The sequence below is a fragment of the Balaenoptera musculus genome, chromosome 7, assembly GCF_009873245.2.
Source record: "Balaenoptera musculus isolate JJ_BM4_2016_0621 chromosome 7, mBalMus1.pri.v3, whole genome shotgun sequence".
Taxonomy (NCBI): Eukaryota; Metazoa; Chordata; class Mammalia; order Artiodactyla; family Balaenopteridae; genus Balaenoptera; species Balaenoptera musculus.
The window spans coordinates 80,666,726-80,691,908 of NC_045791.1; the positions used below are offsets into that span (position 1 = coordinate 80,666,726).

At 36.2% G+C, this 25,183-nt stretch overlaps 1 protein-coding gene across 3 annotated transcripts in view; it reads left to right on the plus strand.

The window, feature by feature from the left end:
• The window catches only part of LOC118897925 (cytochrome P450 20A1), a 73,427-nt gene that overhangs the window by 23,465 nt on the left and 24,779 nt on the right, over positions 1–25,183 (plus strand). For all 3 annotated transcript variants that reach the window (XM_036857564.1, XM_036857565.1, XM_036857563.1), the window contains exons 5-11: positions 5,353–5,520; positions 12,027–12,105; positions 15,574–15,689; positions 16,519–16,573; positions 19,297–19,417; positions 23,625–23,736; positions 24,912–24,976. In XM_036857564.1, the coding sequence (XP_036713459.1) occupies positions 5,353–5,520; positions 12,027–12,105; positions 15,574–15,689; positions 16,519–16,573; positions 19,297–19,417; positions 23,625–23,736; positions 24,912–24,976 (716 nt within the window). The remainder of the gene's footprint in view (positions 1–5,352; positions 5,521–12,026; positions 12,106–15,573; positions 15,690–16,518; positions 16,574–19,296; positions 19,418–23,624; positions 23,737–24,911; positions 24,977–25,183) is intronic.

Here is a 25,183-nt window from a genome sequence, read left to right on the forward strand (position 1 = left end):
CTATTGATTCCTTCTAGTGTAGTTTTCATTTCAGTTATTGTATTGTTCATCTCTGTTTGTTCTTTAAGTCTTCTAGGTCTTTGTTAAACATTTCTTGCCTCTTCTCGATCTTTGCCTCCATTCTTTTTCCGAGGTCCTGGATCATCTTCACTATCATTATTCTGAATTCTTTGTCTGGAAGGTTGCCTATCTCCACTTCATTTAGTTGTTTTTCTGGGGTTTTATCTTGTTCCTTCATCTGGTACATAGCCCTCTGCCTTTTCATCTTGTCTATCATTCTGTGAATGTGGTTTTTGTTCCACAGGCTGCAGGATTGTAGTTCTTCTTGCTTCTGCTGTCAGCCCTCTGGTGGATGAGGCTATCTAAGAGGTTTGTGCAAGTTCCCTGAAGGGAGGAACTTGTCATTGTGATTTTGATTTGCATTTTCCTGATGGTGAATAAAGCGAAGCAACTTCATTTGTTTATTGACCAGTTAGATAGTCACTCTGGTGTAGTGCTATTTCAAGTCTTTTGCCCAGTTTTCTTTTGGGTTTTCTCTGTTTGTACTGATTTTTAAGAGGTTTTTAAAAATTCTGAATTTAAGAACTTTTTATTGGATGTATGTGTGTGTGCATATATATTATATATGTGTATATCTCAAGTATCTTCTACTGTGGCTTGATTTTATATGATCTTAAGCTTGTCTTTTGATGAACAGGTACTAATTTTAGTGTAGTCTAACTTATTTTTTTTTGCCTTTATATTTACTGCATTTTAAATCTTATGTGAGAAATCTTTATTTAACTTTATGTCATGAATATATTCGTCTAAGTTTTGTTCTGAGAGTTTTACTGTTTACCTTTCGAACTTAGATCTATAATCTATTTAGTATTTATTATTGTGTAAAGAATGAGGAAGGGGGTTAACATTCATTTTTTCCCATATGGTTATCCAGTTGACCCAGCATAACTTATTGAAAGATCATCCTTTTTCCATTGTACTGTAATGTTACCTTTGTCAAAACTAAGTACCTGTGTAGGTCACTTGATGTATGTAAAGTTACCTTTACATGTTGTCGACTGGGGAAAAATGCACAACCTAAAAGTTGTGAGTTATATTTTATTCAGGGACCTTACTGAGAAAAATAGCCTGGGAAACAGCCTCTCAGATGGCTCTGAGGAGCTGTTCTGAAGAGGTAAGGGAGGAGCCAGGATATATTCGTATATATTCTGAGAAAAAAAACTGTGTAGTCAAACATCAGAAGACTACTGATAATTGCAAAAACCAGATATCTCAAATTAGTGATTTTATTGCTTTTCTATGTATGAGAAGATGTAAGAGTCTGGGCTCATTGAAATTATTCCTTAGATATACATCTTAAATATCTAGGGCCAGTATCCTGTTTTTCTCCATTCTGAATCCCCTCAGGGTGCACCATGTGGGGAGGAGGGGCGGCAGTGGCTGATGGCTTGATGGCAGCAACATTTGTTGTTTACTGGAATGGTAGGCAACATTCTTTGTCCACAGTATTATGGAATTTTCCAATCCATGAATATGGAAGAATACCCTCCCACTTTTTGGTCTTTAGTTTTTCTCAATAATTTTTTCTCTTTTTAAGTGTAGAGATCTTATACATCTTTTATTAAATTTACTCCTAGATATTTAGTGGTTTTTTAAAAATACTATCATAAATGGTACCATTTTAAAATTTCATTGTTTGTTTGTTACTTATATATACAGTTGATTTCTGCATATTGACCTTGTAGTCATTAACCTTGCCAAATTCCCTTATTAACTCTAATCGTTTATCGTGATATCTGAGATTAGTGACAGTTTTATTCTTTTCCAATCCTAATACCTTTCATTTCTTTTCATGCTTTATTGCCAATTATTCTGTCATACATATATATTTTTTAATATTTATTTATTTATTTTTGGCTGCGTCAGGTCTTAGTTGCAGCACGTGGGATCTTCTGTTGTGGTGCGCGGGCTTCTCTCTAGTTGTGGCGCACCAGCTCTCTAGTTTTGGTGCACGGGTTCCAGAACGCGTGGGCACTGTAGTTGTGACATGCAGGCTTAGTTGCACCACGGCATGTGAGATCTTAGTTCCCTGACCAGGGATTGAACCCGCATCCCCTGCATTGGAAGGTGAATTCTCAACCACTGGACCGCTAGGGAAGTACCTCTGTTATATTTTTAATGTCATTAGCCTTATTAGTACCTTCTCTCTCTTCTTCTTGATTAGTGTTTCTTAAAGTCTTTATCAGTGTGGGTCCAATCAGGAGAGATAAAGCACACAATTATTTAAATAGGGAAAGTTTAATATAAAGAATTATTAACTACAGCAGGGGATTTGGAGTAATGAGAGATTAGCTAGTCAGAAGTAAAGATAACTCTAAAGAATACAGGAATAGCTGGTAAAAGGAGCAGTCACCAACTCTGGGGTTGAGACAGAGCACCCAAGGAAGATCCCATGCTCCCAGGACTGAGATCCAGACTCTGCTGGAGGGGGCACAGCTGTGGATGGCAATCTTGAAATCAGATTCTTCACCTTCCTTAGAGTTTGTTCTTGCTATCTGTTGTGGATTATTGTTGTTCGCTTGTTTAGTCTTTTCTAAACTGTTTTTGTAAAGTCTGTATTCTTTGTCATGTGTGGCCACTGAAGCATCTGTTCTGTTAGCTTAATGGTCAGCTGGTGTTCTGATAGATTTTACCTTAAACACTTGAAGCTGACAAAAGAAAAATTTAAAAACTCTCCCAGTGTTTGCAGATTGGCTTTGTGTTGGAGTCCTCCTTTAACACTTATCCAGGCTTTTTACAGCTCTGCTTTAGTTCTCACTTCCTGCTTGTATGGAGCCAGAAGACCCCAGATGTGAAAGCCTAGTCTTCTCAGACCTTTTCTGAGCATGTATCCTGGTCTTGGGCATGTGCATGACTTTCTTAATTCCCTGGTATATGCAGAAGCTTTTAAAAGCTCTCATTCCCACATTTATCTCTTCTCCCAACCCCTTTCTTCCCTGGCTTCTTGGTCTTTTTATTGCTTGTCCCAGCTGTTGCAGCCAATACGTGCACCTTTAAATGTTTTCAGCAGAAGCCACCTAGGAACCTGTCCTAGCTCTGGAAATGCCCAGAGTTGGGCCAAACAAGGGCAGCCTTTGCACCAGTCCTTGATGGGAGTTGGCAGACAGGTTGAGACCCACAGCCACAATTTTTTGACAAAAATGTCTGTATCGCTTCCTAGCAGTTTGCACCAGGAGTATGGGCTGCTGTTCTCTTAGCTGCTGCCTTTCTGGGATATGGGAATTATAGGCAGGCTGTTTAAAATGCCACAGTGCTTTCTTATCACAAAGGAACGGCTTCTTTCTTCATCAAGGCTTCCCCTGGTTGTTGTAAGTCTTTGACTGTATTCCAGAGTTTTTCAGAAGTTGATTTTGACAGTTTTTGCCAGCTCATTACTTGCTTTTGGGGAGGGTTAGAGTCTTGGGATTCCCTGTCCTCCATTTTCAGTGACCATTTTGATGACCAGTGGTGATGGTGCTTTTAATAGAGCTCTGTTTTCTGCAATGTTGCTGACTTTCGGCTACTGTTGAGCTGGGGAGAGAAGGAAAATGAAATAACCTTAAGTTAAAACACTGAAGACCCCACTTCTTACCAAGGTTCAGTTGTTCCTGTTGAATAGACACTTCTCAGTGGATACTGGGTTTTGGTTAATTGCCAAAGTGCTGAAATGGTTGATGTTAGTTGTTTAGTTGTTTTGCACGTATTTTCACTGTTTTAGAGGGAGAGTGAGATCACCAAAGTCCTCACTCCACCATTGTGGAAGTCAGTCTGTCTTCTGGAACATTTTGAAAGAGAATTGTAATGGGAAATATTATATAGATATGATAAATTTTCAAAATTATGTTAGTGGCATATGTGTAGATAAGTGAAGTCCTTTACACTGTGACAAAACTTTCATGTAGTTGATATGGGAAAGTAACTCAAATTTGAGTTCCTAACATGAAAGGGGCTTTATATATTTTATTTCACAAAACCCTCACTGTGTTGTGTGCTGTAAGTACAATTATCCCTATCACAGCAACCGTGAAAAGTGGGAGATGTCATGCTTGTTTAACTGTTGAGACACCTGAACCTTGTAAAAGTCAAGCAAATTGCTCAAAGTCACATTACTTCTAAGTGACAGAGCCAGAAGTAAACCCAAGGTTTTTCTGATTCCAAAGCTTTTTTTTTTTTAAAGTATTTGTTTATTTATTTATTTATGGCTGTGTTGGGTCTTCGTTTCTGTGCGAGGGCTTTCTCTAGTTGTGGCAAGCGGGGGCCACTCTTCATCGCGGTGCGCAGGCCTCTCACTATTGCGGCCTCTCTTGTTGCGGAGCACAGGCTCCAGACGCGCAGGCTCAGTAATTGTGGCTCACGGGCCCAGCTGCTCCGCGGCACATGGGATCTTCCCAGACCAGGGCTCGAACCCGTGTCCCCTGCATTGGCAGGCAGATTCTCAACCACTGCGCCACCAGGGAAGCCCTCCAAAGCTTTTGATCTTTTTATTACACATTGTTTTATTTATTTATTTATTTATTTATTTATTGGCTGAGTTGGGTCTTCGTTGCTGCATGTGGGCTTTCTCTAGTTGCGGCAAGTGGGGGCTACTCTTCGTTGCAGTGCGCAGGCTTCTCATTGTGGTGGCTTCTCTTGTTGTGGAGCATGGTCTCTAGGTGTGCAGGCTTCAGTAGTTGTGGAGCGTGGGCTCAGTAGTTGTGGCACATGGGCTTAGTTGCACTGCAGCATGTGGGATCTTCCCGGACCAGGGCTTGAACCTGTGTCCCCTGCATTGGCAGGTGGATTCTTAATCACTGTGCCACCAGGGAAGTCCCTACACATTGTTTTTTATTCCACAAGTGATTTGATAAATATTCATTGGATGAAGGAATGACAAAGGGACTCTGAGAGGTTTCTGTCACTGAAGCATGTCTAGGACTTTGACATATTCATATATTTATTGATTGTTTACTATATCACAGCCAGTCTGTGGGGAACCTTTACCATTTTTAATTAGATACTAAGACTTTAATATCTTAATTTCCTTTAGGTTTAAGGTTTTCCCAGCCTTTGAACATTTAACTTATATTTTCTGTTTTCATTGTTGTGTTTGTTTTGTTTTCCAAATCAGCCCTTTGACAGAATCTGAACCTAAACTATTAGGGATGTAATTATTGGTGGAGCCAGTGTTAGCCTGACAGGTCAGTAAACACCTGAATGTTTGTTTTGATTAAGGAGTTGAACTGTATACTCTGTGAAATGAGTCTACTTGATGGATTTTTCTAAGATTTAGTAGGAGGAAATAGTAAATCATTGTGGTTTTCTGTTTTCTTTCAGCTTTCAGAAGAATTATTGGATAAATGGCTGTCCTACCCAGAGTCCCAACATGTTCCTCTCTGCCAGCATATGCTTGGCTTTGCGATGAAGTCTGTTACGCAGATGGTAATGGGTAGTACGTTTGAAGATGAACAAGAAGTCATTCGCTTCCAGAAGAATCATGGCACAGTAAGTCTAGGGCCAAATTTAAAATTACTCTTTCATCAAATTGGATAGTTGAATAATGTAGACTTTGCCTCTTAAGAAGAAGGTTTAAGATTCTATAGTACAGAATTTCCTTGTTTGGGGCTAAAAACAACAATGCAAGAAGGTTAATTGTTGCCTTTTTTAAAAATTTAAGAATTACTTTTTTAAGCAGTTACTTTTTTTAAATTTATGTGTATTATTTATTTATTTTTGGCTGCACTGGGTCTTCGTTGCGGTGCGCGGGCTTCTCCTTGTGGTGGCTCCTCTTGTTCCTTGTTGAGCACGGGCTTTAGGCACGCGGGCTTCAGTAGTTGTGGTGCACAGGCTTAGTTGCTCCGTGGCATGTGGGATCTTCCTGGACCAGGGATCGAACCCATGTCCCCTGCATTGGCAGGCGGATTCTCGACCACTGCACCACCAGGGAGTCCCTAAGCAGTTACTTTCTGAAATTTAAAAAAATGAATGACGAAAAAAATTTTCTTTTAATGTGTAGCAACTATGTCGGGAATTCCCTGGTGGCCTAGCGGTTAGGATTTCGGGCTTTCACTGCCGTGGCCCAGGTTTAATCCCTGGTTGGGGAACTGAGATCCTGCAAGCCACGTGGCGTGGCAAAAAATCCAAAACCAAGTATGTTATAAAATAATACTAATTTCTAGAATAAAGAGAAAAACCGTACTTAATAGAGACTACGTCCTATATAGAAAGAAATTAAAGTTGATGGAGCATTAAAATACTAACGAAATGAATATGATTTGAAGAAAGGCTAATCCAGTTGAAAACAGGTTTACTGTTTGCCTTTTCTGAACTCACATATGGACTTTATTATTCTCTATTTTAATCAGTCTCAATATTATATTACTTTATTTGTTTCAAATCATACTTAAGTCATTTACTTCACTGCATTTTGGATCTCTGAGAAATCCCTTATTTTCTTCAAATCTATAAAAACAGGTTAAATAATCAATATAATGTGTGTAAAACAAAATCACTAGGAACTGTGGCTTAACACTCTGTCACTGTTTAATATTATCCTTTTTCCCTTTAAAATGGTTTTATTACTTGTGTTTCATGATTGAAAAATATAAATTTCTTAGAAAACGTTCACATGTTCAGGAGCATAAAAATAAAAGTGGAAAAATCACTCTAATTCCCCTTCCTAGAGTAAACTACTCAGGTTACCCAGCTAAAACAAATCGGCTAAGGAATTCCTAAAATGTTTTCATATTTTAACGAAGAATCAATTTTTGACTCAGTTGTTGACATCTGATTTTTTCATGTTGATGAGACAGCAATTTTAAAAAGGGACCTCCACTATTATTTCCAGAATTTTATTCCAAGCAGCTGATGCCTATTCCTATTCTGGGTATTTTTATGCTGGCATTTTCTTTACCTTTCTTTCCTTAGAATTTCAAAGTAGAAATAATAATTTCAAACCTATGGAAAAGTTGCAGCTAGTACTAGGAACTCCCATAATATCCTTCACCCAGGTTCACCAGTTGTTTACATTTTGCCCCATTTGCTTTTGTCATTCATTCTCTGTCTATCTATCTATCCATCCATCCATCCATGCATCCATCCATCCATTCCTCCTCTCCTTACCATTTGAGAGTAAAGTAGACATTTTGCTTCTTTCCCCCTAAATACTTCAGTCTGTATATCCTAAAAACAAGAATATTCTCTCATATAGCAACAACATAGTTGTCAAACTTGGGAAATTTAACATTCATACCATACTTTTATCCAGAGCCCATATTCAGATGTCTTTACTTTTAGTGGTCAAACCTCTTTAATGTGAAACAGTTTCTCAGCTTTTCTTTGTTTCTTGACCTTGACATTTTTTTTTTAAGTACACGATAATTATTTTGTAGACTGTCCCTCATTTGGGTTTGACTAGATTCAAATTACATATTTTTGGGTGTGACTAGATTCAACTTATATATTTTTTGGCAACAATCTGGTATTTTCTTAACATTACTGGAAGTTGTCAAAGGAAAGTTTTCAGACCATAAACATGACTTAAAATCCTGCCTTAAATGATCTTTAATGTCCGAAACACCCCGGGGCTGCTGTTGTCCAGCCGTGCCACCAGGAGCACTAACCAGGTTGTGAATGCAGAGGCAGTGACAGCTGCACCATGACTGTTGCTTGGCTGACAGCACTTGGGAGATGTCGTCAGTCATAAGATGCATACCGATTTCACAGGTGTTAACATGTGAAAAATGTTCACCTCATACCCAATTGCATACTGTTTCTGAACTGCCCTCCAAAAACATTGTCCCAGTTATTTTCCCACCAACATTAGCGTGCTCTTTCTTTGTGCTTTTTTTTTTGTTTTTTAAAGGAACCATTTTGAGATATGTCAGAGCACACGGTTCTTTTTTTTTTTTTTTTAATTTTATTTATTTATGGCTGTGTTGGGTCTTCGTTTCTGTGCGAGGGCTTTCTCTAGTTGCAGCGAGCGGGGGCCACTCTTCATTGCGGTGCGCGGGCCTCTCACTATCGCGGCCTCTCTTGCTGCGGAGCACAGGCTCCAGACGCGCAGGCTCAGTAATTGTGGCTCACGGGCCCAGTTGCTCCGTGGCATGTGGGATCTTCCCGGACCAGGGCTCGAACCCGTGTCCCCTGCATTGGCAGGCGGATTCTCAACCACTGCGCCACTAGGGAAGCCCCTTTCCTTGTGCTTTTGACATTTAGAGTTATGCGTCTTTTAAATATTTGCCTATCTTGTAAGTAAAAAATGATTTTTTATGATAAAAATTTATAATTCTTTTATTGTTTGTGAGGTTAAACATTGTTTAATATTTTTGCTGAACAACTTGTGTTTCGTCTTTTATGGGGTGCTGTCTCATGTCCTTTACCCATATTTCTATTAATGTGTTTCTTTTTCTTACTAATCTGTAAGAGCTTTTTATTTTTATCTCAATTTTCATTTGCTTTTACTTTTATTTATAGTGCTTTTTAATTTTTATTTATTTATTTTCTTTTTCAAAGATTTTTTTTGATGTGGACCATTTTAAAAGTCTTTACTGAATTTGTTACAATATTGCTTCTGTTTTATGTTTTGGTTTTTTGGCTGCGAGGCATGTGGGGTCTTAGCTCCCTGACCAGGGATCGAACTTGCACTCTCTGCATTGGAAGTCAAAGTCTTAACCACTGGACCACCAGGGAAGTCCCCTATAGTGCTTTTTTAAAAAGGCTTCTTTTTTAAGCAGTTTTAGGTTTACAGTAAAATTGAGAGGATGGTATAGAGATTTCGCATATACCCCCTGTTTCCACACATGCATAGTCTCCCCCATTATCAATATCATTCACTAGAATGGTGCATTTTTTGCCAAGGATGAACCTACATTGGACACATAATAATCACCCAGAGTCCACAGATTATGTAAGGGTTCACACTTGATGGTGTACATTCAGTGACTTTGGACAAATGTATAATGACATATATCCATCATTATAATATTGTCCCCCCCAGTCTCAGCAACCACTGATCTTTTTCTTGTATCCATAATTTTGCCTTTTCCAGAATATTGTATGACATTGGAATAATACAGTATATACCCTTAGATTGGCTTCTTTCACTTAGCAATATGTATTAATATTTAAACTTCCTCCATGTCTTTTCTTTTTGTTCTTTTTTTTTTTTAAAAAAATTTATTTATTTATTTGGCTGTGCTGGGTCTTAGCTGTGGCACATGGGATCTTCGTTGTGCCATGTGGGATCTTTCGTTGCGGAGCGCAGGCTCTTTGTTGTGGTATGCGGGCTCAGTAGTTGTGGTGCATGGGCTCTAGAGCGCCTGGGCTCAGTAGTTGGGGCGTGCGGTCTTAGTTGCCCTGTGGCATGTGGGAGCTTAGTTCCCCGATGAGGAATTGAACCCATGTCCCTTGCATTGGAAGGCAGATTCTTAAGCACTGGACCACAAGGGAGTTCCCCCTCCATGTCTTTTCATGGCTTGGTAGTTCATTTCTTTTAGCTGGATAGTATTCCATTGTGTGTACCACAGTTTATTCATTCACCTACTAGAGGGCCTCTTGGTTGCTTACTAGTTTTGGCAATTATGAATAAAGCTGCCATAAATATCTTGTGGAGGTTTTTGTATCAACATAAATTTCCAGCTTCTTTGGGTAAATACCAAGGAGTATGATTGCTGGATCATATTCAAAGAGTATTTTTTGTTTTGTAAGAAACTGTGTTTGAGGATTCCATGGATATATCCTCTAGATCACACCTTCTTTCCTAAGCCAAAACCAGTGTACTATCAGTAATAAGCCTGTCAAAGGCATTCTTCATTTCTGTTACAGTGTTTTTGATCTCTAGTTTTTTGTTGTTGTTGTTGTTCTTTCTTAGGATTTTTATCTCTCTGCTTACATTGCCTACCTGTTCTTGCATGCTGTCTACTTTATCCTTTACTTAAGGATCATATAGAGCCCTTAGCCTATTATCCTTTAGAGCCTTTAGCAATTAATCATAGTTGTTTTAAATTCCTGATCTGATAATTCCAAGATTCCTGCCATTCTGATGCTTGGTTTGTTTCTTCAAATTGTGTTTTTTGCCTTTTGGTATGCCTCGTAACTTTTTCTTGATAGCCAGACATGATGTACTGTGTAAAAGAAACTGGTGTATATAGGCCTTTAGCAGTGCGGTGGTGAGGTGTGGGGAAAGGGGGAAGCATTCCATAATCCTGTGATTAGGTCTGTCTTTTAGTGAGCCTATGCATCTGGACTGTGAACTTCACAAGTGTTTCTCTGTTTTTTTCTCCCCCCTCAGGTGGGAAAGGATGGCTGGAATAGGCTGGAGTTCGGTACTTCCCTTCTCCCACGTGAAAGACTAGACCTGACTGGGATTGAATATCCCTTTCCCGGCTCCGTTAATACCCCAGAAGGTTGGACTATGGCTAATGAGTTCCCTCTGAGGGCAGGCCTTGTTAAGAAGAGCAGAGTGCTCTGGCTTGTTTTAAATGGGTTCCTTTTTCAGTCCCCCTGCTGGAAGCCTAAGGGGATTTTTCTCTTATATTTACTGTGGGAACCTGGTCACGCTCCCGTAGGTAAATCTCACTTGGGGGGCCTGTGTCTGGGTCTCCTGGAGTTTTTCACTGTCAGAGTTGTCATACTGAATCTCCAGCCAGCCATTTGTCAGTTACAGTTCAGGTTTTCCTACCCCAGCACTGGTTCCTGAGGTAGTTTCCACTTGTATGTCTGTTCCAGGAAAGTGTGACTCCCTGTTTTCACCTGTCTCTCCAGTCTTGGGGGCTTCAGTTTGCCCTGGGTCCTCTTCTGTCTCAGAGATCCAAGAAGACTTGTTGATTTCTGTCTGTTCAGCTTTTTGCTCTCGGGGTGGAGTAGCTAAATGCATTCAACTTCTTCATCGTGAATTTTTGCCCTGTGCTCTGTGTTGTGCTTAGAAACTTCTTTCTCACTTTAAGGGTATTCCTACATTTTTACAGTACTTTTTTTTTTTTTAAAAAGATTCTATACTTTAAGTCATCATTTATTTATTTATTTTCGGTTGTGTTGGGTCTTTGTTGCTGTGTGTGGGTTTTCTGTAGTTGGGGCGAGTGGGGGCTACTCTTGGTTGCGGTGCGCGGGCTTCTCATTGCAGTGGCTTCTCTTGTGGAGCACAGGCTCTAGGTGCACGGGCTTCAGTAGTTGTGGCACGCGGGCTTCAGTAGTTGTGGCTCACGGGCTCTAGAGCGCAGGCTCAGTAGTTGTGGCGCACGGGCTTAGTTGGTCCGTGGTATGTGGGATCTTCCCGGACCAGGGCTCGAACCCGTGTCCCCTGCATTGGCAGGCGGATTCTTAATCACTGTGCTGCCAGGGAAGCCCTACAGTACTTTTAATAGTTTAATTTTTTACATTTAAATAATCTGAAAGGCATATCTTTGTAAGATAAGACTTGAGGACTGTTTATTAATAATTTTAAAAATATTTAGCATTGATTAATAAGTGTTTTGTCCTTTCCCAGGTTCTTTCAGAACTTTTGAATTATAAACAATTTTTTTTAAGGGCTAATTATCCAATTTTGAAATAATTGGAAGCCTATTCTGTTGTTTACCCTCTCTAAACCTTAGACTAATCTTTAACCTTTTTCTGGATTTCAGCCAAAGCTTATCAGTATTGCAGGTGAAGTAAAAGTTTGGAATTCCCGATGAATTTTACTTATCCACTGGTGCCATTATAATAAAAAATTGAGAATTGACTCTACTGCAATGTTCTTTTCCTCCCTGTGCATATACTTCTTTGAAAGGAAGGGAACTTTTGACTTTCTAATTATAATTAGTTTGGAAGTACTTTGAATGAAATTATTAAAATATATTTGTGCCCTATCCTTAAAGACTATGGAGTAAATGATTATGCAGCCCACTTGAAAGGGAGAGTTTAATTAACAGTTCTGTTGGTGAGACAGAGGTTCTCCAGCTGTTAGCTTAGATTGCTTGATATTATTTGGAAAATTTACATATTAGATAATAGATATGTTTTCCTATTTTCAGGTTTGGTCGGAGATTGGAAAAGGCTTTCTAGATGGATCACTTGATAAAAGTACAACTCGGAAAAAACAATATGAAGATGGTAAGTTTTACCACTATTAATTTTTAGTAAGGACTAAGGGAAATGTGCCCTAATTTTAATAGGGCTATGTCTGATTCATGAACTTATAGGTCATGTATATTTTCTTCCTTTATGTTTTTTTCCTACATTTCCTATTATGAAAGTTTTTCTTAAAAGAGAGGAAAAAGCAGTGAATTAGTAAATGAACTCTAGCACTCACTGCAGAATGAGGGTGCTGGAGAGCTGGTATAGCCTACAGGATTAATGGAAAGTGTCAGGGTACAATCCTGGGAAAGTAATTTAGAAATACATGTTAAGAGTCATAAATAATGAGTGAAATTATCTAAAATAAGGAAATATTCATGAATTTTTTTTGTAGTGCTATTTCTACAAGTAGAAAACCAAAAAAAAACTAAATATCCAACAATATAGGAATTTCTAAGGAAATAATATCAACATGATAAATCTGTAAGAAATGTAGCAACATAAAAAAATTCTTGGCCGTTATAACATTGAGTAAAGATATTTTCAAAACTATTTAACGTTGGTTACAACTTTATAAAATCTACACAGGAAAATAGCAATTTTAGTTTAAGATGGCCCCCCAACGTGTGCTCCCCCTTTTTTCTTTTGTATTATATTTTCTGTCAGTAATTTAATGATTGTAATCCTTTAATACCTTTATTCTGAGCTGCTGCAATTTCTGTTTTGGAAGTAAGCAGGGTAAATTAAAATGCATAGGCTGCATTGGAATAATGGATTATTTTTCATGGATAATAGTATTGCTTCCCAAGATTCTCTTCCTTTATTCTTTCAACAAATATTTATTGAGGCCTCTATGTGCTAGGCACTATTCTATGTATGTATAGGAGACAAAAAATCCCTGTCCTCGTGAGGCTTACCATTCTGGTGATTCCTTCAGTGTCCAGCGTAAGTCTAGAAAAGCCAATTTAATGGACACGTTTTCTGCTATCTGCTAGTCTACCATTTTGACTATCTTGATGGATGCATTTGGATTAATTACCCCTAATAAAAAATGTATTTTACAAATATTGGTTTTAATTAATATAAAAAGAAAATTAATAATTTATATTCTTTGATTCTAAATAAAAGTAGATTGTCTAGTATGATACGCTCCTTGAACTGTAACGTGGGCATAGATCAAATTTGAGCTTTTATTGAAAATGATTATGTTTTGGTATTTATATGAGTGGGAACTCATGGCTGGGTCACTACTTCTTCTGTTTAAGTGAGTAATTCTCAACTTGGTCTGTACATTAGAATCACTTTGGGAACTTAGGACAAAACAAAAAATATTGAAGATCAGGCCCCACCCTAAATCAGTTTATTCAGAATATGGGGTAGAGGTGCTTTGGATGTCAGATTTCTTTTTTTTTTTTTTATAAAAGCTCTCCAGATTATCCTCATGTAGTTGTAGGATTGAGAATGTACAGCAGTAGTTCCCAAACTTTGCTACACGTTGCATCTTTTAAACTTTTTTGAAGCTTGGCTTTCGCTCCTAAACATTCAGATTTAATTGGTATGAGGTGTGGTTTATATTTTATGATTTTTTTAAAAAAAGCTTCCTAGGTGATTGTAATGTAAGCAAAGTTTGGGAACCATTGCAGTACAGTGTTAACAATTTCTCATTTTAATCACTAACATGTTATTAGACTCCTTCAATTCTGTAAATAATGAAGATCTAGAATATCCTGGTATATTTTTCGTCCTGGGGAGATGTCAGTGAACAAAACAAACAAAAATTCCTCTCCTTGTGGCACTGCATTCTAGTGGGAAGAGGCAGATGAGAATCTGAATAAGTAAACTGCATAGTGTGTTAAAAGATGAAAGTTGCTATGGAGAAAATTAAATCAGGAAGGGGGATAGGAAGTGCTAGGGGTGGGGAGGTTATTAGGAAAGGCCTCACCAAGATTAGGTGACTTGAGCAAACACTTGCAAGAGATAAGGAAACCAGTCCATGCAGATCATGTGTAAATCCACAACAAGTAGTTGCAAAATCCTTGAGGTAGGATTCTTCCTGATATATTTGAGGTACATCAGGGAGCTGTGTGCCTGGAGTGAAATGAGTCAGAAGAAAAATAGAAGGAAATGAGACCAGAAAGATTGGGGGGATGGAACAGATTTTGTCTGGCTTAGGTATGACTAGGTTGCTACTATGAGATAGGAAGAAGCCACTGGAAGATTTTGAGCAGAATTATGAATCTGAGTTATATTTTTAAAGGATCACTCTGGCTGCTGTCATAAAGGGGCTCAGAGCAGAAGCAGGGAGACTAATTAGGGGGCTACTGCAATGGACCAGGCAAGAAAAATAATGTGGCTTGGACTAGGTGGTGGGTAGCAGAAAATATAAAATTTTTTAAAAAAGAGTAAGAGAGATTAATTCTGTATTTTGAAGATTAGAGCCACCAACATTGACTGCCAGATTAGATATGGGGTATAAGAGAGAAGGAGACACCAGAGTTTTAGGCCTGAGTAATTGGAAAATGAAATTAATAGGAAATAAGATGGGGCAGACTGTAGAAAGATCCAGTTTTGAGGCGAAAGATCACGACTTCAGTTTTGGATATGTTTATGTTTAGTATGCTTCAGACGTCAAAGTGGATATGTTGAGTTGATTGTCAGATATATGAAACTGAAGTTCAGGGGAAAGAGATCCTAAATGGAAATATAAATTTGGAAGTGTTCAGTACATAGATTGTATTTAAAGCTTTGAGAATGGTGATCACCAAGGTAATGAATATAAATAGAAAAAGAGGAGAGGCCCAAGAAAAGAGATCCCTGACCTTGGGCATTCCATCATTAAGAAATTTGAGAGGTGAGAAGGAATGGACAAAGGATACTGAGAATGAGCTGGCAGTAAAGTGGGAGGAAAGTGTGGAGTCCAGGAGAGTGTGGAATCCTAGGAGCCAAATGAAAAAGTGCTTCCTACAGAGTAAGTGACCAGCATCAGATGCTATGATAGGTCAAGTAAGATGGGGCCTGAGAAATCTGTGGATAGTTTTCTTGATAGTTGGATTAATCTTCCAAGTGTCAGAAATTTACCTTTCTGATTATTTCACATCTGTTTCAGTCTGTAAATGAGTGATGCCTGATTTGGGAGGACAATGGAGTTAAGAGGACAGAATTTAGAAGGAAGGTGAATAATACCAGGGGAGGGATATATGTGTAAAAGGCCTCTAAGGGGCTAGCATTGTTCTATTTCTCGACCTGGGTGTTTGCTTTACAGTTGTTCGTTAAATTGTGCGTGTATGTTTTATGCACTTTTTGGTGTATGTGTTAAATTTAGCAAAAAGAAGAAAAGTAAGTAGCTGAGTTTAAACATAAATTAGCTTTTAAAGCATTATTGGTTACTACTTTTAACTTTGAAAGTTTTATTCTGCACATAGGAACATTGTAGAGATACAGAAAAATGTTCAATCCTCACAAATGCTTATATCCTAAAATCTTTTTTTGTTTTTCTTCTCTAAGCCCTTATGCAACTGGAATCTATTTTAAAGAAAATCATAAAAGAACGAAAAGGAAGGAACTTCAGTGAACATATTTTCATTGACTCCTTAGTACAGGGGGACCTTAATGACCAACAGGTGATGTAATTGTTAAATGTTTATCAAACAAAAGATAATCAGACGTGTATAGAGTGTGCTTTTTATCCACTTTAACCCAGACGCCCTCCTAGAATTCAGTGGCTTTTTTCTTTTTTATTGTACATCATCCATAAATAGTATTTAGTATTTAGTCTCCTGTTATTTAGTTCTTTGAAGCAGCTATATAGTATTCAATATTTGAGTAAGCAAATATCGACCCAAAGTTCTCTGACTGTAAAAGAGGAGGACTTGCATAAGCCTGTATTGACTAAGCTGCTCTGCCTACATGACCAGGTGTGGCAGCTTGGCTTGTTCCCAGTGTGTGTCTGTCACCCCAGCACACCACTGGGATATTGTGTGTTTGTGGTGTTGTCAGGCAGAGGACAGGAGTGGAGCTGTTACTGCCACACCTACCTGTTCAGTGTGGGACCCTTCTGCCCTGCTCTATGCATGCAAGTCCTCGTAGACAAAAGCGGCTTTCTGGGTGTGTGTGGGTGCAGGAATTATATCAGGACAGTGGCAGGCTCTTCACTGTTCCTGAGTCTTCGTTGCTGCTCTAGGCCAAGCTAGAATGATAGCACTGAGCCAGTTTGTTTGATGTATCATGAGCCAGTAATATTACTGGGTAAGTGTTCACTGTATCAAAAATGCAGTGCAGTGTTTCGGTTGGTTTTTTCATTATATAGATTTTCTTTAAGTGAAAACCTCGTAAAGAAATAACATGTTTTCCCTTTCCTTAACTCCCATTTTGTACTCTAGGTGATTTTACTAGGGCCTAATATAGGCCACCTTACATTTCACACTTTCTAAACTTAGTTTTGTTTCCTAGATCCTAGAAGACAGTATGATATTTTCTCTGGCCAGTTGCATAATAACTGCAAAATGTAAGTATAAATTGATTTGTTTTTGAGATAGGTTATAAAATATACAAGGATAAAGCTATTCTAAAATAAAGGAAACACTGTTTGCAAGACCTCTTTATAACTTCCCTTCGTTCTTCTTTTTCTATTCTTGTTTGAAAGGCTTGATTCACACAGGCACCTTTTTTTTTTTTTTTTTAAACCCCAGATGCTCTGTGCCACCTCTGAACATTGCCATAAATTTCTTGACACAGTTTATGGATTGTGAATTCTAGTTAGTTCCTTTAAAATGAACTGCTATTGACACCTTTCCAGCCAGAGCTGTGAGCTTTTCAATTTCCTGCTGTGGCTTTTCACTTTGACTTCAATCTAGTCTGCTATTATTAAGATCTACCAACAGAGGATATAGTCCACAGAAATCATGATTTAAAAAGAACTCTTCTCTTGGTGGAATTGAAGGTGATTATTATTTAAAGTTCTAAAATGGGTGATATATTTCTAGTTTCCTTACTGGTTTTTAGTTTATCAGACTACCATTTGTTCATACAGTATTTGTAAAAATTTGTATATCCATAAAAATCCATAAAAATATACTGACATAAAATGCTAAAGGAGGTATTAAAACATCAGTTTAAAATCTAAAGAATTTATGTTAACTTGAAGGATTTCATTCACAACTCTTTCTGTTTAAGAAAATTTTAAAAAGGATGAGTATAAATGTAAATTTCCTGTATTTCTTCTTTGTAAAATTTTTGATATCTAGACATGTCCAGATATTATAGATTAAATGGAATTTAGGTAAGCATGTGTCAAAAATAATGTATCAAACCTTTTAAATACTTGTTTAAAAATTTATTACATTAAAATATATCTTTGCTGAAGACATTCAAAAAATCTGAATCATTTGTACTCTGGATACCATAAAAAGTGATCATTTCCAAGGTTGATTTAATATTTTAATCTTTTTTGAAGTTTTTAGGGGGAATTTTCAGAGTATTGCTGTTTCTTTGCATGTGGGTTGGTTATTTTTTAAGGCACCTCTGAAATTTTGAGAGTTAAGATCGGCAGGAAGCCTTAATTAAAGTCCCTCCTCTGTGACTTAGCAAGTCTTAGCCTAGAGCAAGATACTGAACTCTGCATTTCTTCCCTTTTCTAAAATAAGGGTGACCTCCAAGGTCTTTCAACTATTAAATGGTGTCTTGATTCAATATTATAATTAAAGAACATTAAGTGGCTTAAAGTCCCATTTTAAAGCTATCCCCCTGTCATACTCTTTAATAGAGTTGTACAAAAGAACCAATGTTTGAGGTTATTAAGCTTATACAGTTAAATTAATTTTAAGTGATAATCTAGTCAATCAGTGTATATGAGTGCCTACTGTATGCAAATCCTTGTGCTAAATCTTTCAATATTGTATATTACTACATATTGTTGTAAAATTGCATACATGTACATATTGTACACTGTCCGCATAAGTTTTCATATCATTTGTGAAATAGAAATTCTGCAGTTCACTCAAAAGCCATAATAAAGAAACATATGTTGGAAAAAGTTAAGGTCCGCTACTCCTATGCCTTTTATGAACTCTGGATGTGAGTAAATTATCAAAATAATTGAGCATGAGGTAGCTGTTGATTTTATTGATAATAATATTTAGTGCAGAAAGTGAATTATGTATTTTCCAGGCATTGGAATTGGATAATAAGTGACTTAGGCAAACATTTAAAAAAATTAACTTTGAGATAAATTTAAGCCAGCCCTTTAGCTCAGGAAAGAGATAATTAATAAGCAGAAGTAGGAATTATTAAATGCATTTTAAGAAGTACTTGACATAGAAAAAGTAGAGCTGTACATAGAGTCATATCAAGCATAATCTAGGGAAAGAGATGTTATGTGTCTGGATGGTTCCATTTGAACAGTTGTAATCCCAGTGGATTCCTAAAGGGAATATAACTACTCTGTTTCCTCTGTTTTATGTTCATCATGTAATTAATTTTCTTACCTTTTGATTTCCCCAGTGATTATAATCCATAGCCATTTTAAGCAAAAGTAAGCCATAAGCTAGTGATCTTCCAATGTTGGTGTTCATCAAAATAATTGTGGTATGTGTTAGAAATATAGATCCCTGGACCACACCCTAAACCTACTGAGTCAGGATCTGTGGATGGTGGGGTTGTGCCATCAGCCACCTCCCAGAAGAGTTTTGAGAACCACTGTCCTAAGCAATAATCAGTCTCAGTTCTTGAACCAGTGTATCTACCTTTACAAGTAAAAATTTAGAGTAATGATTTGTAAGTAAATCTCCTGCTACTTTGATTTGTATGAATCATTTAATTAAGGCTCCTGAGGAAATTGATAAATCAATTTTTTGATTTTACAAGGTCGATTGAACCAAACAGTTCATCACAGTTATCAACATTTAACACTTCCCCAGATGTGAAGTTTATTTATTATCATTACTATTTTACCTAAGGTAAAATGTATTAAGTGCCTTTGATTACTTGCCAGTTTTAAGAAAGAAATCTAGATTTCACTATCTCTTTTTGGGAATATTCTGTAAATAGTCATGTTCTGTTCAGTGAAGTACAAATCTTGTGAACAATCTTGTTTTATCTTTTGGTAGCATTTATGTATCTTCTGCATCAGAAAAAAAGGAAAATACCAAAAAATAAAAAATTTGTTTCTTATTCTGCACCCAAACTGTGAATTAGCTGCTTTCATTGTTATTAATATAAATTTTTGCTTAGTGTGCACCTGGGCAGTCTGTTTTTTAACCACCTATGAAGAAGTTCAGAAAAAACTATATGAAGAGATAGACCAAGTTTTTGGGAAGGGACCTGTAACTCCAGAGAAAATTGAGGAGCTCAGGTAAGAACACAATAAAAGGAAAGAGGAGATCATTAAAGGGTAAATTTGAATTGGTTTATCTAATTTAAAGCTAATGCTAATATCTAGGAAAGCTATATATTTTTACAGGACTTAAAGTATTTACATACAGATTTTAATGGATAACTTAACTTGCTTTTTAAAATCTTAAGGTAGTTTTGGGAAACCTTTACATGAGCCTGTATAAAATAGTATCAGTGATATCTAATAAGTGGAACATCCACACCTTGTTGGTACAAATGCAGAATGGTACAGTTCTGTTAGAAAACAGTGTGGCAGGATCTTATGAAGTTAAACATACCATATGACCCAACAGTTCTAGGCATTTACCTGAGAGAAATGAAAACATATGTCCACACAGAGACCTGTATGCAAACATTTATAGTAATACTATTTATAATAGCAAAAGCTGGAAGTAGTCCAAATATTCATCAACTGGTGAATAGATAAATTGTGTTATATCCATGCAAGGAAATGTTACCAAGTAATGAGAAGTAACACAATATCAGTACACACAACAACACGGATAAATCTCTTTATGCTAAGTAAAAAAAAAATCAAACACAAAAACTGCCTACAATACGTTTCATTTAGGTGAAATTCTAGAAAAAGCAAAACTATTGTGATAGAAAGTAGATCAGTGGTTGTCTGGGGCCAGAAATGGGGAGGGGATCAATTACAAAGGAGCATGAGGAAAGTTTTTTAGGATGAGAGAAATGCTCTATATCTTTCTTGTGGTTGTGTTCACACAATTTTATACAATTACTAAAATTCATCAAACTGTACAGGTAAAATAGATACTTTTTTTATATGTAAGTGATACCTTAATTAAAAAGATTTTTAAAAATAGCAGCTGTGACTTCTTAGGGGGTTGGAAGTCTGAGACTGGGTAGCAAGCAACCTTACCTTGGATCATCTTTCAACTATAGAAAAGAAGATAGGGATACAGCCATTGGAAAGAACTCGAAGCTATGGGTTTCACAGGGAGACTTTTGTTACCAATTCTTTAAAATGTAGGAAGCTTTATTTATTACAATTTTAAAAGTAATACATACTTGTTTTTTTAAATTAATTAATTAATTTTTTATTTTTTAACATCTTTATTGGAGTATAATTGCTTTACAATGGTGTGTTAGTTTCTGCTTTATAACAAAATGAATCAGCTATACATATACATATATCCCCATATCTCTTCCCTGTTACATCTCCCTCCCTCCCACATACTTGTTTTTTGAAGTTTTTATAATACAGAAGTGTATGAAGTGGAAGGTGAATGTCCTTTGTAAAACAGATAATAATTGTTAACTATCTGTATTGTTTTTCCAGACTTTTTCTATGCATATATACGTATGTATTTAACGCAAAAAAAATTAAAACCATTTAAAAATACAAAACATGTAACTTCTGTAAATTCCATTTTTTCTCTAAATGTGCTGTGGACAGCGTTTCTATACGTAGTAACTCCACATCCAATCAGTGACTAAGTTCTGTTGATTTTACTTTCGAAACAACATTTAGTTGGAAGTTTAGTTTTAGTTCTTTCCATTGTCCCCACTGCCTAGAGCACCATCAACTTGTCTGGGATATTTCAACAGCCTTGGATTTGCTTCCCTCCTATGCATTCTCCAGATTGCTGTTGGAGCCTGTGACTGTACACTGTAATCGCTTCAGCTACTTTAAAAATACACATAACCTGTGACCAATCCCAAACCAACAATCTCTGGGCATCAGAAATTTTCAGAAGCTTCTCAGGTGATTCTAATCTGTAGCCAAAGTTGAGAGTCACTGTGGTAGTTATCTTTTTATATCTGGAGGGTCATATCTGATCAGACTCCCCGACTTAACATCCTTCAGTGACTTCTGGTTGCCCTAACTCACCAGCTTAGCTTATAAGGCATTTCAGGAGCTAGGCCTTGCATTCCTCTCCCACCTTATCTCATTACTTGTGTCTCTTCATACCCTTGGATTCAGCTGTGCTGAAATTGTTTTGTTTCTTCAAATGTAAAGCACTCTTTTTTATCTTCTGGCTTTTGTTGAGATTTTCTCTTCCTGTCTCCTCTAGCTAACTCCAGTTTTTTCTGCAGGTCTCAGCCTAAGTGTTTATTTCTCTGCAAAGTCCTTTCTCTAGTTAGGTGCTCTTGCCATGTGTTCCCTAACACCCTGAACTTCCTTTATCATAACAGTTACTGTGCCCTTTTTTTTTTTTTTTTTTTTTTTTTACTTCTTTTACTTATCTTTATGGCCACAGAGGAAATAGAGGTTAAAGAGAGGCTGGAGAGAACTATTATAAAATTCCAATTAATATCATCAGATAATTTGCGAGCTATTGCATTCACTGAAACCAGAACAGATGTCAATAAAAAGAACAATCAGAGAAATTTCTGGAATGGAGCATCTCCAGTAGTAATTTCAAAGCCTTCCTGACTGTAGCACCCTAAATAAGAAGCCGTGTTTCTAGGAATACACTCAACTGGTTGTGCAGAACAGCCATGGTAAACTAAGCTGAGGAGATCTGACATTGACTTCTTTGCCATCCATCTTTTTAATCAACTCTATTGAAGTATAATTTACATATGATAAACTACATTTATTTTATACTGTGCCTTTTTCTTTTTTTGTATTTATGTTTTTAATATACTATGCCTTTTTAATTGTTCATTCTTGATGTCCCTTCCTCCGTCCCTTCCCCTGCCAAGTAGACTTTGAAATTCTTTGAGGGTATCTGTCTTGTTCACTGTTGTAGCTCAATATCTAATGCAGTGCTTCTAATGTAGTAGGTACCCAAAAAATATTTGTTCAAAGAGGAAAGGATGTTTCCTCTTGTTTTTGTTGCTTTTAGAAATTACAAAAATCAGCATTCCTATGCTTAAATCTTTGCTGATATTTCTGATTATTTCTATTAATAAGGTTCAACTGGCATTTACTATGGATCCAACTCGTTATTTTTAATGGATGCATAGTATTGCATTGTGTGAGATTATTATTTAAGAGTATATGCAATAGTGTAGTGTTTACGATTAGGGGCTATGGAGTACAGACTTGGGTTTGAATCCTACCAATACCACTTACCTGCTGTGCACTCTTAAACAATTGCCTCATTTTTAAAATCTGTAAAATTAAAAAATAATAGCATCCATGAGTTTCTTATAAGGATTAAATGAGATACTGCATAGAAAGTATTTAACAGAACTGTCTCATAGCAAGATTTCAATACATTTTAGCTTTTATTCTCATTGGGAGGCACACTTCATATTTTCATATATATTGCCAAGTTATCCTTCAGAAAGGTTGTACCAATTTATACTTCCACCAACTGAATATGAATGTCCTTTTCCTTATTTTTTTTTAAAGGTTTGATGAAAGTTCATAATAATGCAATTGACAAGGAAATTTAGTTATTTCTGAGATATACGTTTTAAAGTAATAACTAGAATTATGACTTATAACATTATACCAGAACCTTTTCCTTATTTTTTGTTAGTGTTTGTCTGTGACAGTACTCTTGTTCATCTTTGCTAATCTGGCAGGTAAAAAAAATTTGCTTTGATTGGCAATCTTTCCATTGTTAATGAGGTTGAGTATCATTTCTTAGGTTTCCAGGACATTTGCATTTTTTCTTTTTTTTTGTGGATTGCCTTTTTATATTTTCTGTACATATTTCTATTGGGGTGTTTGATCATTTTAATTATGAATTTTTAAAGAGCTTTGATGCATTGAGGATATATTTACTGTAAATATTTTTCCTACTTAGCTTTTAATTTTACTTATGATGATTGCAAGTATGAAAAAAAAACTTCCATAGTCATATCATTCAATATTTGTGTTTTTCTTTATGGTATCCTTCATTGTTTCAGTATTTTTATAATTTTTAAGTAGAAACATCTTTTATTAAAATTTTTATTAAATTCTTTATTAAAAATAAAAGACGTTTCTACTCAAAAATTTTAAAAATATTGTTTCAAGTTTTCTTCTGGTACTTTTAAAGTTGTTTTTATTTGTTTAAATCCTTACTCACCTGGACTTTATATACCTCTAATATATAATGTACTTTAAGCAAATAAGAATTATGATATGACTATTTCAAGTTAGGAAGGTTATGAAAATTGTTGAATGACACTTTAAAATGTATATACATTTCAAACTGCCTCTCCCAAAATAAAGATCTTCAAAAAAAAATTTTTTTAAACAGGTATTGTCGGCAAGTGCTTTGTGAAACTGTTCGGACTGCCAGACTGACCCCAGTTTCTGCCCGGCTTCAAGATATTGAAGGAAAGATTGACAAATTTATCATTCCTAGGGAGGTAGGAAACATTTGGTGTACTTAACCCATTCAGTTATTCTTTTCAACTCTGTTAGTGTGTGTTTTTAAATTTTATTGTTTAAAGTGTCCAATATATGTTACCTATTGTTAAATCAAAGACAAATGTTTTAAATGACAAAATAATATGTGCTTATTTTAAAGTTCAAACAATATAAAAGGAAGGCTCCTTTCTCCACAGGTTCTACTGTGAATAGTTTAGTGTTTATTTTGTAGGTCTTTTTCTGTATATGTGTATTACTCTGTGTGTGTATATACATGTATATGTATGTATTTTAAAAACCAAATTCATATGTGAAAGAGTACTCTTTATATATTGTACTTTAATTTTCTTCTTTTATTGAGTGTACCATGGCAATTGATACAACTGGCACTTACTATGGATCCAACTCATTATTTTTAATGGATGCATAGTATTGCATTGTATGAATGTACCATAATTTATTTAAGCAGTCCCCATTGATGGAAATTTAGATTGACATTAATTTTTTTCATTATTACAAACTGTATACTTGTACTGGTATTGGGAGAGCCTTAGAAAAGGAGTTTTGGGGCCAAACAGCACATGTGTGTAAAATTTAAATTGCCCTCTAAAAGGCAATTTATGCTTTGAGCAACAGTTTATGAGAATGCTTTTCCTCTCCATATTCTTACCACATCTGGATTTATGAATCTTATATGAAAAATTGTCTCTTAATTTGCTTTCCCCTGATCATTGGAGAGACTGAACAGCTTTTCATATATATATATTAACAGTTTGTATTTCCTTTAACTTCTTTCTAATGAGTTTATATGTCTTTTTGTATATTATACATATTAATTCTGTCACTTATATGGCACATTTTTTTTCCTGTATGTTATTTATCTTCTACTTTTTTTTTTTATGGTGTGTTTTTTGTTTTATTTTTACTGGATGCGGGTTTTAAATTTTCATAGAGTGAAGTCTGTTATTCCTTTATGGCTTCCATATTTTGTGACATGCTCATCCTTCCCACTATGAGATCACCAAAATAATGGCCTGTGTTTTCTTCTATTATTTTATATTTTTATTTTGTATTCACTATCTATATTAAAAGAGCATTTAGATAAGTTGGCTTTCTGGGCATCATTTTGTCTCTGTTAGACCTTGAATAGCTAGAGTAATTTTTTTTTTTTCAGACCCTTGTCCTTTATGCCCTTGGAGTGGTGCTTCAGGATCCCAGTACTTGGCCATCACCATACAAGTATGAAATTTCTGTCATTGTCTTTGCAATTATTGATTTTTATGTGTTTGCATGTTTTGTGTTCCTTTTTAAGTTTTGAGGAGAAAATTCAATATGTAACAGGCATATAGCAAAAGGAAGCCACTGCCTTCCCTGTGTATCTTCTGCTCACTGCTTTTTCTTTCATGAATCTACTGTCTGCTACCCTTTGTCTCTCCTATTACCACT